Source organism: Alosa pseudoharengus, unplaced genomic scaffold (genome assembly GCF_046254945.1).
Source record: "Alosa pseudoharengus isolate Yale_2024_CS ecotype anadromous, Long Island Sound unplaced genomic scaffold, YU_APseudo_1.1 YU_APseudo_1.1_scf_12, whole genome shotgun sequence".
Lineage (NCBI taxonomy): Eukaryota > Metazoa > Chordata > Actinopteri > Clupeiformes > Clupeidae > Alosa > Alosa pseudoharengus.
Window position 1 is genome coordinate 25264777 of NW_027468587.1, and position 17007 is coordinate 25281783.

Here is a 17007-nt window from a genome sequence, read left to right on the forward strand (position 1 = left end):
AGCGAACATTTGGGGGGTTTATGTCGTTAATTCTCCTTAGTTATGAGTGTAATGTTAGCGTCTTTATTGTGACATGTTTCCCTTTTAGTTCTCCCTCGTGTGTGATCCTTTTTGTGTGGGGGGCTGCGTCCTCCCCTGTATGTGTGTAGTGTGTGTGTACTTGACCTGCCCCGTGTGTATTGAGTTCTGTATCTGTGTCCCGGCTCTCGTTCTCAGTGAATAAACCTTTTGATTGGACAACTGTGTGGTTCGCTATCAAATCGTTACAGTATAAAGTATAAAGTTAGGAACAAAATGATTCATACCCCTGGCAAATATTGTTTTAATGTTGATGTTCTCTTTATCAATATGTTTGTTCTGATTGAAAATGACACTGTCACAAGCCAAAAGGTTGCAAGACAATGTTTATGAAAAATGGCATGTCCAAAATTATTCATACCCTTTTTAAACAATCAGTGGAAACATCTTTATTTGCATTCACAACTCTCAAATGGTTCATATAATACCTAGCCTCTCCATGTCTCCACAAGGATTCTAGACCACACATTTTTAACAGCAATCCAGGTTTTGAGTCAGGAACGATTATTTGCCATCACTCTGGCCTTGTACTCACTGTTTTGACGGATTGATGTCTGCACTCTGGCTCTGCCAAAAATGCCTGAACTTTTCTACCAAAAATCTTAATGTAGCCCCTTGTTTAGTGTTTACTGTTTACTTTGAGAAGTTCACCAGGTCCTATTGTCTAAAAAACACCCAAAACGAATTCATTTCTATAGCTATATTATCCACATTGGGGATGGTGTTTTGGTGATTGAAATTTTCACTCCATCCCAGAATGGATCACTGGTCATCTTGGATGGTGATCATGGATCACTCTTCTCCAAACATGCAACTCAGCTAAACCTTTATAAGGGCACACCTGGACTAAGAATTTAGCTTTCGTTTTTTTTCTTCTTTTTTCTTTTTGACCCAGGGACATGGCCTGAGATTAGCATATAAAAAAAACATTAAATCCCAATGGGGGTAACAAAGTAAACGGTAACACTAGCAAGAGGCTATCCTAAGATTCTGGAAAAAAAGATCAGGCAGTGTGCCGAGAGACCTGCCCATAACCATGCACCAAAACATACAGCCAAACAAGGTAAGAAATAAAAACAGCACTCACTGATGCACTTATTCTTACTGTACTCTAATGTTTTTTAAATTGTCCTAAAATGGTTGAGAATTGCTCTAAAACTTAAACTGTTTACCATGTTGTTAGTCGCTTTGGCGTCAGCCAAATGTAATGTAATGTAATGTAATGTAATGTAAAATGGTTAACAAAGAACAATGTCAACACTTTAGAGTCCCAGCCAGAGTCTCAATCCGTCAACAAAATGATCACTAAGGCCAGAGTGATGGCATTGTTCCTGCCTCAAAACCCGGATTGCTGCTAAAAAGGTGCGGTCTACAGACATAAAACCTTGAGACATGGAGGCTAGGCCTACAGAACCATTTTGAGAGCTTTGATGGCAAATAAAGATGTTTCGATTGATTATTTAAAAAGGGTAGGCCTATGAATAATTTGGACACGCAATTTTTCATAATTTAAAAAGATAAAAACGCTTATTTTTTTATTCCATGTTTCTACCACATTGTCTTAGGCTACGACATTTTGGCATGCAGTGTCATTTTCAGTCAGGAACAAACATAAATCAACAGGATATGCACCAAAGTGCAACCCAAAGTCCACACACAAGAGACATTTACATTGACACAGATGCCGGACGGAGCGGCGTATAGTCTCCAGCGCACCCGTGACAGCAGACGAATAAGACAGACAACAAACAAAACCAACAAACAACAAAACAAACAAATAATAATCTTTAAAAAAAAAAAACGATGATGGCGCACATTGTCCTACAACAGACCAACCCAGAGGACGCCACCGGCAGTCCGGTCCAGTTCACTGAGACCCTCTTTCATGACACCACCACCCATTCAACGTTAGTCAACGTGGGATAATCTAGTGCCTTGTTTTTGTTTTTCCCCCAACGTAGTTTTTGGTAAGTGGGTGTGACTCCAATGTGAGTGACGGCAAAGAGATGAGGCGATGGGCTAACACGGGTACATTTTCACAATGTTTCTGTTTCTTCCTGACATTAGTTTCGCTTCCTACAGGGAAAATTATTCTGACCCAACCGTGTTCAGACTGTTGGACCTTTTACTCGACTGAAGGTCTACTAAACGCTATCGTTATGGCTGAATTGGTGTGTTGCTGAATGTCTGCTTTGTTTCGGTGATTTTATGTGAGGTAAGTAGGCTAGCCGTTCTGCCTACATCGCTTAAAATATCAGCCTTTCCCTAATGCAAGTCGCGTTTGTTGCAGTGTGTTGGAGTTTGTTATGAAAGTTTTTCCTTAATTAAAATCGAATGTTATTACAAGTATTTGCCTACTTTAGTGGCCAGCGTGTATCTCCTTTATAAGGACAACTGCAACAGTCCACTTTCAAGTTTCTAAACCACAGATTGGTCAGGATAAAATGGCCAAAGACCTTTAAAAGAGCTAGCCTAACTTAACCCACTCGTTTCCCCCCCGACGTTTTAACCAGGGTAGGAATTTCACGGCGGCCATGGCCGTCGTAGCCCCTTGCATTGGCCGTGAGGCCCATTTGAAAATCAGAGGTTTACAGGCCACGGTGGCCTTGGTGCCCCCTTTTTTCAATATTCTGCTTTGCGTCCTACTAATAGCGATTTTTATTTAGCCTGTGGCCTGTCAAAATAATCTTAGCATTCACAGCGCAAATTAATTTAGTCTTTTATGCAGTGGAGAAAGTGACAGCGCAAGAAAGTGCGTCCAAATTCACCCATTCTTCTCAGTTGAACTACTCGCGAAGTAGCCTATTCATCACACAGACATCACAAGTATCGCATGAAAGAGCTTTTAAACGATGTTAGCCGATAATTTCTGTGTTGAACGGTTCAGGAGAAAAGTAAATAATATAATTCAATTTAATCATACATTCTACTGAAGGTTTTGCGTCCCATGATCTCCCTACCCATTCATCTTGGTGGAATACTTTACGAACCCTTCTTTTAACACATGACAAACCATATATCAGATTAAACAGGAGACCTTACCGAACACAAAGGTGTAAAGCAGTCCCCGGTACAGTTAGCCGTTCCAGAGTAATCCAGTTTTGAATTTGCAGTAAAGTTCGACATACATGGATGTCTCCAAATTTGGGCTTTAAGTTTTACAATGTGTTTACATTGTTCCACATGATTTCATAACGGGCCAAATACAAAATAAATGTTACAAATATCGCCTAGATATTGGTAAATCAGAGGACAGCTGACTAAGAGTTTGTGAAAGTAGCCTTAATGATCACAAAATGCTAAGCATGCATCTAGGCTATTTGAGTTTCTTAAAGCTGAGCTGTGCTTAAATTGTTCAATACATGATTTCATAACAGGCCAAATATAAAATAAATGTTATATATAGCCTAGATATCTGTAAATATTAGATGATCAGATGATTTACAGTTCTATGTAATGTCATGTTTCATGTTTTTGTAATGTTTCATACAGTGATGCAGGTCTACTGCAGTGAATAGGCTAAATACAACTTTGATAATTTTTATAGCCTACTACTGTATAGTTAACTTTGGCCTTGGTGCCCTGACATGTGGCCTTTGTGCCCCCCACCAAATATGCCCAACTGAAGGCCAAGTGGCCTTGCCCCCAGAATGGTGAAATTCCAAGCCTGGTTTTAACCAATGATTTATAAGTATTTCCTCAGTATACGCTAAACATCCATCACACAACTTGTAGCCTAGTACTGTAGGTCACATGCATGATTGAGTGGTATGGTATCTAAAAATCTATTTGTCTTTGAAATCGTACATCTACAGGTCGGGGAAGTAGCCTAAACGGGACATGTTAATAGGGCGGGCCTTCAATGATGGTGCTCCCATGGGACATAATGGACAGAAAATTTTGACTTTACACCGCGAGCTGCTCGTGGACCAGGTGAAAAACACCCAGTGTATCTTGGACAACCTTCTGTCTAGCGGGTTCGTTTGTAATGAGGATGTCGAAATCATACAGCGGTGCACCACAAAAACAGACCAGGTAGGCCCATATGAAGTGTGATCTAGCTGTCCTGAATATTTTGCAGTGTCTTACACTAAAATTACAATATAGTCTATATTCCACAGCCATTATAAAACTGAACCTGTTATTATGCTATGTTGAAAATAGCAAAGCTTAAAAGTGAGTTAGCATGCTGCATAGGATAAAAATGTCTTCTTTGTCTTATCTGACCCTATGGCACTACAGCATGCAAGCTAACTTCTATGATGTGCAGGTGCGCCAAATTTTGGAATTGGTACAGAGCAAAGGGGAGGAGGCCTCTTTATATTTCATCCACATTCTCCATGAAGCCTATGATGCATACATTGACCTCAGACCCTGGTTCAAGGACATCGAGTACAAACCTTCGGAATTTGTTCAGCAAATACCAGTGGTTAATACAGACCCGAGTAAGTTGAGAGGTTCCAGTATTATGTAAAAAACTCATAGACACTTATTAACCTGTGTGACTCTCAGCCTGAATATGCACTGCAATAACAGATATGTCTCATTTCAGTTAGCAAGTACTGTGAGAAGCTGAGGCATGACTTGGGCTGCGACACACGCTTCATCACCTCGTACTCCCAACGAGAGGAGACCCTGCTGGAGGAGCTCTACACGGACACCCAGATGGAGATCCTCAATGACCGCAACGAGAGCCTAGGATACCTGGACAGCCTGGATGAACTGTTAGGGGACAATGGCGTGTTGAACAAGGACGCAGAGACCATCTTTGTCACAGGAGATGCTGGTGTGGGCAAGTCCATGATGCTGCAGAAGCTCCAGAACCTCTGGTCCAAAAGGGAGCTGAACACCAGGGCAAAGTTCTTCTTCAAGTTCCGCTGCCGAATGTTCAGCGCTTTCAAGGAGACAGACGAGATCTCCCTTAAGGATCTCATTTTCAAGCACAACTGCTACCCAGACATGGACCACGATAATGAGGTTTTCCGTTACATCCTGAGATTCCCAGAGACCGTCATATTCACCTTTGATGGCTACGATGAGATCCACAGCGACTTTGACCTGTCAAACGTCCCAGAGGTGGTCTCGCCTGAGGAAGGAACCCACCCGCTGCTGGTCCTCATGAACCTATTGTGTGGCAAACTCCTCAAAGGCTCCCTGAAGGTGCTGACAGCCCGCACTGGCACAGAGGTGCAGAGCAAAGTTATCCGGAAGAGGGTCGTCCTCAGAGGCTTCTCTCCAGATCACCTGCAAAGGTACACAGCTCTGCACTTCCCTGACCGAGAGCACTTGGCCCTGGTCACCGTGCAGCTGGATGCCAGTCCCCATCTTGGCAGCCTCTGTTCAATCCCCCTGTTCTGCTGGATCATCTTCAAGAGCTTCAAGCACCTCCAGTCGGTGTATGACAACTTTGAGCTGCAGGGTTCCTGTGTGACCCTCACCAGTGTCTTTCTCCTTCTGTCGGAGGTCTTCCTCAGTCGCTCCTCACCTCCGGGCCTGCTGAAGAGGAGCACCAGGTGCACGGCTGATACTTTCCGGACGGGCAGCAGTATGTTGGCAGCCTTTGCCCGTCTGGCCCTCTTAGGCATGGTGGAGAACAGGTTTGTGTTCCAGCAGGAGGATGTGATGTCTTGCGGATTGGAGGAGGATGACTTGCAGATTGGGTACCTCAGGCCAATCAGCCATTACGATGCCTGTGGAAGTCTGACTACCTTCGAGTTTCTCCACGTCACCCTGCAGTCCTTCCTGGCTGCCTTTTCTTTGGTGCTGGACAAGGACACTGAGCCCACAGAGATTCTGAAGTTTTTCGCCCAGTGTGAGTACAGAAAGAGTTACCGTTTCCCCTGTGTGTCCTGTCTGGGCAAGTCTCGTCCGAGAGACAAGGATCCCTTCCAGAACAACGAGCATCTGCAGTTCATCAACCTGTTCCTGTGCGGCCTCCTGTCAAAGCGAAACGTGGCTCTGCTGGAGCATCTGGTCCCGCCGCTCTCCCTGAAGAAGAAGCGAGCCACGCTCAAGTCCTACCTGTCCAACAGTGTGAAGCTGCACCTCCGCAGCCTTCCCCGCTTCAAGTCAGAGAAGGAGGGAACTAAGGTTCACGGCATGTCCAACTTCCTGTGGATGGTGCGGTGCATCTTTGAGACAAACAGTGAGGACGTGGCTCGGCTGACTGCCAAGGGGATATCGGCAGACTACCTCAAGCTGGCCTTCTGTAACATCTACTCAGCCGACTGCAGCGCTCTCAACTTTGTGCTGCATCATCATCGCAAGTGCCTCGGAGTGGACATGGACAACAATAACATCAGTGACTATGGAGTGAAGCAGCTCAGGCCAAGCTTCAGAAAAATGACGGTAGTGCGGTGAGGAACTAGGACTGAACCATTTAGGGGAAATATCGGTAACACTGTACTTGAATAGTCTGCCCAAAGTCACTTAACAGACCATCTGTTAGGATTCAAGTTCAGTATGTCAAATTTTTGTTGAACAACAGATCCAACCAAACCAAATCTAAACCAACTCCTAATCTTTATGTTAACTATAAATTGAAGTCAACAGTGTCAATAGGTAGTTTGTTGATAATCTGAGCATCTGTAGATAGTCTGTGGGCGGACTATCCAAGTAAAGTGTGACCAGAATATCTCTGAATATCTATGATTTTTCTGTCTGATATCGCGATTGTGGTTGTTGATTAAGCGATACGACACAAGTGGAAGTGGTGTTGGTAAAGGATATCGCCACGGCTGTAATTTGGAAGTAATTACATAATACCTGATGAGATTAATTAAGATAACATAAATATGAACTGCTCTTTCTAGTAATCCAAAGATGAAAAAAATGAATTACTATGAATTATTTCAAACATAGATTTAAGATAGGCCATATGTGATTAGTTAGCATGCGGAGCACGGTACCTCTGATTGATGAGCATGACTGTCTGTCACATAAGGACAGCATGGATTTTAAAATATATATGTGACATGGTGGGCCATAGGGTCAGAGTCACTAACTACACAATTAATTGCAGCCTTTGTGATTTGCTAATTGCTAATTCCATTCATTCAAATTGTGATTTTGATTAATCTTTCAGCCCTAATGGGGACTTGTCATCAGTCTGATGTATAAATTGCACACCAAATGAGTTTTTTTTTTTAATGCTGCTTTATTTAAATGGGTGGGTTTCATGTTTTAATACATTGGTGGCAAACGTTTTACATGATATAGATGGTATGTTTTCTTTGCATGCATGGCTTATTCTAATCAGCACTCAATACCACCTCATACCACAGAAATCAGTTTTTGTTGTGCCTGCAACTTCAAGTACTTATGTTTTATCTTGCATTGGCTGGTAAATCTAAAAGGTGTAGCATAAAAAAATATTATTGCTTATTTTATTCAGCTGTACATGCTAATCATAATTATTTTAGAAGTGACTTTTGAACTTGTATTTTTTCCTTTTTAGATTGTGTGTCAATCAGATCACAGACAGCAGCATCGAGGTTCTTGCAGAGGAGCTGATTCGGTACAAAGTAGTTACAGTTCTGGGGTGAGACATCGTGAACGTACTATAGCCAGTCTAAAAAGTGTAACATAGAGGTCACTACATTGTTATGACCCAACACTTACATCAACACTGATTGTTTCCATTTGCTTTTCTTTATTGATAGGTTGTACAAAAACCAGATAACCGATGCAGGTGCCAAACTGGTTGCCCAGATCATTGAGGAGTGTCCTCGGCTCCATACACTAAAGTAGGTTCCTCAGTCATTTATACTTCATGACATGACCACTATATTGTAGCTCCTGATAATGCTATGGATTAGTCTTATTTTGTTGTGTTTTTTCATTGACTTGTTTAATCTTGTTTGTTATTTATTATACTCCCACATTTTAAAAATACATGGAAGTTTGATAGGATTAACCTGAATTATGACCTCTCAAAGGCTTGGCCTCAACAAAATCACTGGCGTCGGTGGAAAGTACCTTGCCTCTGCTATAAAAAAGAGCAAGTCTATATTTGACGTAGGGTAAGTCATCTTTGTCAATCACTGAATTATTTATATACCCATACTGCTCACACTGGAATAAGAATGGGGATGTTGTTTCTGGAATCCAGGGATGAGTGATTATGTTTTAGCTGTTTTATTTGTAAAATTTGATTATGGAGCATTTGAATAACTCATAGCATAATGTTGTAGGCATGTTTATGTAATCCTAACAATGTATGTCCAAATGCATGTCCATATACATTAATCAAGAGATTTGGTTTACTGAGTGTGTCCTGGTTTTCAGTATGTGGGGAAACACCATTGGGGATGAGGGAGCGGAGGCCTTCGCTGAGGCTTTGAAGAATCACACAAGCCTGACCAACCTCAGGTGAGTGCTGTCCCCTCACGTTCAGGGGACAGACTGTAAGCTATCATTCAACTTTTGAATGTCTCTGACCTACACTTCGTCAGTATACTTGCTATCATGCCCCTTTGAGTACTGCTAGATGTTTTAATGCCACTGTATTGATTGTATAGTGTATTCTAGGTAACTGATTGTATAGTGTCTACCCTGCTGAAAAAAAAACAGCCTGACCATCTTAAGGTGGTTTGCTGGTTGACCAGCTTGTTTGACCACCCTATGATGGTTGAACAGCTAGACCAGCAAAACTCTTGCGAAAACATACATTCAGCTGGTTTACCCAGCTTACAATGGTAATTTAACTGGTTTTGCTTGTCATACCACCTCAAGCTGGTAGTTTTAGCTGGTGTTGCTGCTCTTTCATTGATGGTCTAACTGGCCATTAAAGCTTATGTTGGTCATTCTAGTAAACCAGCATGACCATCTTACACCAATAATATCAAGCTTGCCAGGCTGGTCACCAGCATGACCATCTTACACCAGCTGTATCCCATGTGACAGGCTGGTCACACAGCTTTTTCAGATAGTCACGCCATCATGTGAACCTGGTGGCCCAACCAGCTACACAAAGACCAGCAAGAGCTGGAAGAAAACTAGCTGTAGCTCTAGCTGTTTTTCTTTCAGAAGGGTAGATTTAGTGTCTAGAGATCATGAATATGTGAGCCATAGTACTTGCACAAAGATTGCCCAAGAGCTACACAATGCCAGTGGGATAAAAGTTTAAGTTTATTTAGCAGTTGGTAACTGGAAACTGCTTTTGTACAGTGTTTAACATTAAATAAGAGGAAGATAAGGCAACCTTGTGCAAGATCACTGACAAATTGGGCTAAAACCACAAGTCTGGTGCCCAGTCAGATAAATGTGTTTCTTCCCCTTCGTAGCCTCTCTGCTAACGGGATCACTGGACAGGGAGGAAGGTACATAGCTAAAATGCTAAAAGAGAACTCAAGCCTTCACATCTTCTGGTAGGGGATTTCATTTTCATTTTCTGTGTGTATATGTAAAATAAATAAAATATAAATAATATAATATAAAATAATAAATAAAGTATATTCAGTCATATTCAGAGTTATGGAAATAAAATGGTATATTCATTTTTATATTCAGATAGCATTTTATTTGTGTGCCAAGTTTGACGTTGTTCGGATAAGAAATGCAAAAGATATCATTAAGTATATCGGTAAAAGAAGCACACATTGGCTTTTGCCGCTCTAGCCGCTGGCCACTCCCCCTCTCACACAGCACGGGGCAGGATCAGAGACAGGGAAGCAGAGTATACAGGTATAAAGTCAAGATGCAAGATGTTCGGATGATTATCATGTCTGACCTCAAACAATAAAGCCTCTGTGTGGTTTGCTTGCATAGTCTTTTTTTTAAATAACATTAATTGCGAAGGCAATATTAAAATGTTTTAGCCTGGCCTTTTTTGGGCTATGTATTGGCAGACAGCCCTGGTGAGTGGTGACTTAGCCTAACCTTGTCGTCGACACACCCGCTCGCTTGTCTATCAGTGCCACCACAAAGCGAAGTATGCCTATTTGACTGTCTCACATGCGTGTCAGAGATTCCCCCTTCGGTTTTAGCCAATCAAATGACATCGTTCCAACTGCAAGGTCCTGTCCCAAATTGAACGGGGCGATAATGGTCCCAAAGTGTGATGTCATAGGCTACCAGACATTGTTTTTGAGTCACATCATTGCATATGATGATGCATCATTCCACAAAATGGTTTGTCTTCTCTATTATCAAGTTATTCAATAGGCTAAACATAACCTTAACTCAAAACAGCTGTTTATGTCATTTTGATCTATAAAAAATATCAAATGCAGCCATGGCATGCTTAAATGTTGTTCACTGCACATTTATTATATTATAATATAATATTCAGTATTCATTATTGAATGCTTAGCTGGAATGATGTTTTCCCTATCATCCTACTTTTAAAGCAGGCATACCTGTGGCCATGTAAATGGGCTACAGGTTTTCAACAGGAATAGCATGTTGAACGAGCACCGCACCAGTATAACTAATAATTCCAATATTAAGGTGTACATTTTCAATATTTCACTGAATAATATCTTCTACAATGTGGATTTTCTGTTCTTTCCCATCAGTTCAGATCACTATGAGGATGTACAGTATGCAATGTGTGATTTCTGTTTCACACATAAATATTCTCTGTAGTATCCAGGTTGTTCTTGTGACCATGGAACTGAAAACACAAGAGCAAACTCATGAGTGCAGTTTCTCTGTCTCTTAGGCTGATTGGGAACAACATTTCGGATGAAGCAGCGTCTGATCTTTCAGAGGCCATCAAGATGAACAAAGGACTCACTCATGTCATGTAAGATCGCTCACAGCCCCCTACTCAAGGCTGCCTTTTCAATCATAGCCTACTAGTATCATAGTTATACAAATGTCAATATCTAACCCTCTAATATATAACATTAACCATACAAATACCATCAGTTGATGTAGTTCTATGCAATGTAATCATACTGTAATACCTCAATAATATAACAAAATGTATTCATAATAATAATCAATAAAAAGTATGCTACATATTTTAAATTCCACAGGTTGATTGATAACCAGTTCACTGTTAGTGGAGCCAGACTCTTGGCAGAGGGCCTGTCTCATAACACAACACTAAAGGAGATCAAGTGAGTATCTAACTGACACTTCAGTTACAGACTAAATGCACACCAGTCAGGTTTTGCTCCATTTTAAGACATAGTTTGTCCTTATGGTATTCCATAATGTGGTAGTTTATGTGTGTTATTGCCCCATTTTAAGACATAGTTTATCCTTATGGTATTCCATAATGTGGTAGTTTATGTGTGTTATTGCCCCATTTTAAGACATAGTTTGTCCTTATGGTATTCCATAATGTGGTAGTTTATGTGTGGTATCAGTGTTGTTATCTCTAATAAAATAACTGTAGAGCCTTTAAGAGCTACATGACATTGTCTACTCCTTCCTATTAATTTTATTGTTGTGTAATTAACCACTAATTAACTAACTACTGTAACTACACTCACTTGTTGAATTAGTCTGATTAGATTGTAGTCCTAGTGAATGATTGATGTTTTTTTTTCTCCAAGTGTGGAGGAAGACCACACAAACTTCTGTTGTAGATTTCTCCTCTTTCTGTTGGCATGCAATCAAAAGTGGACAGGAGATTAACTGTTGCATGTTACCTGTCAATCTCTTGCAGCCTAAAGGGAAACCTTGTCTCTGAGGAGGAAGAGAAACAGTTTGTCGCAGAACCAAGGCTTCGATTTAGCTGAGGACAACAGACCACATTAACACACAGAGCTAAACTAAAGGGGCAGGTCGGCTGACCACATCTCGCCCACAGTATCAGTTCACACTGTGAAGAAAACGATTTTATATACTCATAGGGCCGGTTTCCTGTACACGGATTAAGCCTAGTCCTAGAGTAGACTAAAGACGTATTTTCAATGGAGATCATTGCTGACATTCTCTTTTTGTCTAGGACTGTTGGTTAAATCAGAGTACAGGAGACGGGACCATGTTGTATTACGCTATTGGATACACAGTTGAAAAGCTTGACTAATTGGATGTGTAATCGAATCAAACATGGCTTCAGTGATGTGTTGCAGCTTGCATAATTATTTTGCACTTTTTTAACTTTATATCTTTCTGTCTTACTCTTACCGGTGAAGTATGTTTTTCCTGCTACGAAAATTATGTGAAATAATGTTAGTCATGAAAATAAACACACCCAAACATACATACATATATATATATATATATATATATATATACACATATATATATATATATATATACACACAGTATATTCTAAGGATTCAAAATTGTGCTTCAAAAGATTTTGCTCTTTTAATTTCATATATCTGTACATAATTTTATACACAAATGGAATGTTATGACAAAAAATCTGAATATTAAAAAAAAATAAACAAACAAACAAACAAACTGACAAATCATGATAATCTTGGCATGTCTCTGGAGTACCGTGGGGGTGGGTATGTGCATCCAGTAGAAACTTTGTTAATATCCACCTCTCTTACAGTACATTACAAACCACACTCTTAACACCCGAGTCTTTGCATGAGTAAAACACACCTGAACATAGCCTGAAACACTGCTAGGCCAAGGCCTGGCTCCAGTCTCACAAGCTTGACTACATCAAGTATCATCACACCTGAAGTTATGTGGGGAATTGCAATGATAACTGCACTGAACAGGTGGACTAAGTAGATAGTCATCAATCCAACTGGATTCAATTTGGGCTCAGGTCCAGCACAGTCTTCCACAGACAATCCGCGGGAGCATAAACATACACATGGAACAGTCATAAACACACACACACACACACAAAAGCAAGGTTTAATATGACTCCAGTCGCATTCAGTTCACATCTAGCACAAAGGTGCTCTCACCTGAACTCTGAGCTTAACAAGGCCATTGGGGTATGCTGGTCATGGGATGGGATGAATGGGGTACAGGGGAGGTTGGGGTACTGGTGAGGGGTAGGCTGTGTGGGATGGAATGGGGTACAGGCAAGGGGTAGGCTATGTGGGATGGAATAGGGTGCCGGCGGGGAGGTTGGGGTCACGGGGTCAGATAAGATGCTGTAAGGGAGGATTTGTGAATCATTTAATCTGATGCCATTGGAAGTGGGTATACCTGTAGAATAGCTTTAAGATAGTTTCGTTAAAACTTGTGGGTAGGATTTACATGCAAGTACTGAGGCTACTCCTTAAGCCCACTACATTTTATACTGTATGTCTGAAGGAGCAACAGTGTAAGATTTAAGACAAACAAATGGACATAAATGGTTACTCCTCAAACTTGGCACACATATTTGGTAAATCTGGGCCTAATTGAGCACCAGGGGGACTCGAAAGTGACAGAAGAGAACATTCATTTAAGGAGATCTCTGATTGTGCTTCTTTCTGCACAGTTCTCTGGCTCATCTCTCCATTGAGAAACCTATTTGCAGCTTTTATAGCTACTTTATTTTGGCAATAAAATGTTCTTATTAATTATCTGTATCTAAGGGCTGTAAAACACTTTGCCTAAGCTGAAATGGCTGTCGGTTACACCCGTCAGCAGTAGCCACTTGATCAGCTGATTATCAGCAATAAACCACATGAGCATTACTAGCCAGGGACATACTGTACACACTCAATAACAATCTCAAGAACAACAATCAAATGACAACATGCCTCTTATTACAAGCACAGGTTGATTGTGAGTGTCACATTCTATTAAAAGCTCTTGTTGGATTTCCTCAGTAGCTGGTTGGACCATTCATAGTTTGCCCTTGAATGCAACGGTTGTTAGCAGCGTATCTTCAGAAAGCTGTCATACCCTTTTGGAGGAAATGCACAAGCCCTTTTGCCTATGATTAAATTGCAGGAAAAGGGGCTGCATTATATCATATTCAAAACATTTATGAAAAATAATCAAAGTAGACATGGTCAATTATGTTCAGACACACAAAATGAGAGAAATTCAGGACTGAAAGCTGACATTACATATGACACAGCTTAGTTTGTGTGACAACATGGCAGATGACAAATTTACATTCTATTGACAGTTCAACTCAACTCCATTGTATTCAAAGGTCCAAAATGTGGTTTCCGTTGTCAGAAAAAAATCTAGACAATTGTTAGGACAGGATAGGTCACATGGTAAAACAGGATAGCTCACATGTTAGGACAGGATAGGTCACATTAGGACAGGATAGGTCACATGGTAAGGAAAGCACAGACTGACAGACAGGGCACCGGCCATGTCTCTACCTGTGGCTAATTGCGTAAAAGGCAGTATACTTGTCTGACATCAGAGAACACAAGTAGTTTAGAGCCTCTGTAGGGGCTAAAGGCTACAGTGTCCCTCTTGAAGGAAAACCTGTAGCATTGTTTTGTCACCTTCAATTTGAATTTATACAAGCAACCAAGAACTTGAACCAAACCCTAAAAGAGCTGGCCATCGTTTGCACTTGGCCACTGGGCCGACAGGCTGACCAAGCCAGCAGGCAAGTGACCTTTCTCTGGGAGCTGACCTATGCCGTTCTGCTGACACATACACACACTCTGTCCATGCACACTAGGTCCTGCTACCACAAATTCACATCACGTAGGGATAGTGTGTGGGGTATTAGGTTTAGTGGTTTCTTTCCGTTCCATTTGTTTTGTTTATGTTACAGACGAGGAGGGCTCTTAACTAAACTGTGAAAACCCCTTGGACAGCCATGGCTTCAACAACACAACAATGTCCTTATCTCGGCATGAACATGTGTATTCCAATGACCTTATTGAATCCTGGCGGTGTGATTCAGAGGGGTTCCCCAAGCACGTGATTTAGTGACTTGGACAAGGTGACTCAGCTGACCCACTAAACACATTAGCTAAATGAATGTAACCAAGGCTAAACTGTAAAGCTCCTAAAAGAAAAACCCTACGAGTTTTCCTTCCTCTGTTAGGGGGTTTATCACTTAATTGGAGTTCCTGGAATGCCCGCAGAACTAAAAACATAATAAACACATGTTCTATCTGAACTGTGACATAATTATTAAGTTGTTTATTCATTTATTGATTTAACCATTTCTTCCAAAACAAAATCTACATTCTGGCACTTGCTTTACATCTTCAGGCAGAAAGGCAACCCTTTGTCTTCTGTTTTTCTTATCTTCGGTTTGTTAAACCACTGCTTGGATAATGTCACTGCGGTCACTGAACCCGGGTGAAGCTGAGGCCATCACGTTCTGCGACCCACTCAAGCGAATCGTCCACATTCATTAGCCTCACAAGCTGCGTGTGCATATTGGCAACCTGGTGTACCGTGGCACGGACACAGTGTCTCCTAACGGTGACCTTACATCAATTGATCATGAATAAAGTCGGATAGTGCTCATTGCATCATCATTGCTTTAAATTTGAGCGCATTTTAATGGCAGAGACATATCACTGAACTTGTGCTGCAAGTGACCAGTGTGTGTATGGATTGATGGGTTGACTACTCAGTTTGTTTCTTGATTGAGTATGGTACCCTTTGATTCACTACAAGACTTTGTGTTTCAATACAATGGACAAAAATAACACACAGCTCAGCACGAATAAGACCCTTGTAACACAAAACATAAAGGAGGATTCTGAGATTAAATCAATAATTCTATGTTGAATTAAGGCCCAAATCAGCTCGACTTGTATAACAGATAGGTATAATTAATGTTATATATCTATATATATATAAAAACAAACACACACGCACACACGCTAGGTGATTGCATAACTCCTGGTAATCATGTCAGAGGGGTGAGTGACTGGAAAGAGAGAAGCCTGCCACAGACACAGACAGAGAGAGAGAGAGAGAGCAATTTTGCCATCCAACAGATATGGAAAGAGAGCAAAAGAAAGAGTGGAGGGGACAGTGGCTCCATAGGCCCACATTTCTTTAAGAGACAGTCTGTTCAGATCCCATGAGAACTTTTGGGCTGGAGGAAGACAGGAGAAAAGAGAAAGAGAGAGAGAGAGAGAGAGAGAGAGATGGCACCATCTGTCTTCTGTCTACTCACTTGTGAAAGTGAAGATGGGGCACTTATTAATCTTCACATGTCAGAGAAAGGGAAGGAAAGAGAGAGAGAGAGAGGGAGAGAGAGAGAGAGAGGGAGAGAGAGAGAGAGAGGGCTGTGATGGGTGGGCGAGTCCTGTGGGGGCGGCGGCTAACATTCAGCCATGACTCTGTCTCCTCTGACATCTGCGCAGAGGAAATGTGGGACAGAGGCTGACTCAAAGGCTGGGTTCAAGCATGTGCTGCAGCCTCCCAAGCGCTAGAATAGTTACCCCAGCCCTTGGTTAGGGGTCAAGGGTTAGAGGTCACCCACAGCAGCAGCAGCAGCTCAAGCCCTGTGGATGCCAACATGAAGGCACTGGCAGACACAGCTGGTGTCACCAAGGAGGAGGCGGAGGAGGAAGAGGAAGTGGAGACCGAGGAAGAAAAACCTCCCACCCGACTCCTTCAACCCTGCTGCACATCCCCCGCTCACCCCCTTCCCATCAACACCACACTCTTGAGTGACAGTCCTGGTGTACAATCAGGCGGGAGAAGTCTCAGATCTGCTGTCCAGCGGGAGAGGCAGAGCAGCCAATCACAGTGGCTCTGTCTATGAGGTGAAGTCAGTGATAGGCCCGCCTCTGACCGGCTGAGGGTGGCTCTTCAAAACAAAAACAAAATCAGATCTGTGGTGTGATGGTGGTGGTTGTCATGGTGGATGGGGGATTTGTTGAGTCCTCTTCTCAGATCAGCTGTTGTGCAGTAGAGATGTTTCATGTCACTCCAGTGGGGAGTGAGACATTAAGATGCCCAATCTGATCAGAGTTTGACCAGGCCTTATGATGTCATATCAGAAAGGATAGAGAGAGAGAGAGAGAGAGAGAGAGAGCAGGAGTCCAACAGCATAAACAGGTATGTGTGTTTGTTTCCCTGAAAATACGAGTTTTTTGGCACAAAGGAAGGTGGAAGGTTGTT

The 17007-nt window shown here is 41.8% G+C and overlaps 2 protein-coding genes across 3 annotated transcripts in view; one reads left to right on the top strand and one right to left on the bottom strand.

The window, feature by feature from the left end:
* The first annotated feature begins 2074 nt into the window (after positions 1–2074).
* On the top strand, positions 2075–12238 carry nod1 (nucleotide-binding oligomerization domain containing 1). 2 transcript variants are annotated; one of them, XM_076280587.1, is made up of 12 exons: positions 2075–2293; positions 3894–4113; positions 4349–4523; positions 4631–6434; positions 7535–7618; positions 7740–7823; positions 8016–8099; positions 8365–8448; positions 9363–9446; positions 10742–10825; positions 11061–11144; positions 11699–12238. In XM_076280587.1, exons 2-12 carry the CDS (start codon positions 3919–3921, stop codon positions 11769–11771), a joined length of 2835 nt encoding a protein of 944 aa, XP_076136702.1. In that variant the 5' UTR covers positions 2075–2293; positions 3894–3918; the 3' UTR covers positions 11772–12238. The 2 variants fall into 2 exon arrangements, with proteins under 2 accessions (XP_076136702.1, XP_076136703.1); XM_076280588.1 differs by having other exon boundaries at positions 2079–2106.
* Positions 12239–12329: 91 nt separating this feature from the next.
* Positions 12330–17007, bottom strand: part of znrf2b (zinc and ring finger 2b) — an 89244-nt gene continuing 84566 nt past the window's right edge. The window contains exon 5 of the mRNA XM_076280589.1: positions 12330–17007. This exon is cut by the window's right edge and continues 279 nt beyond it. The gene's annotated coding sequence lies outside the window, so the exon portion shown is untranslated.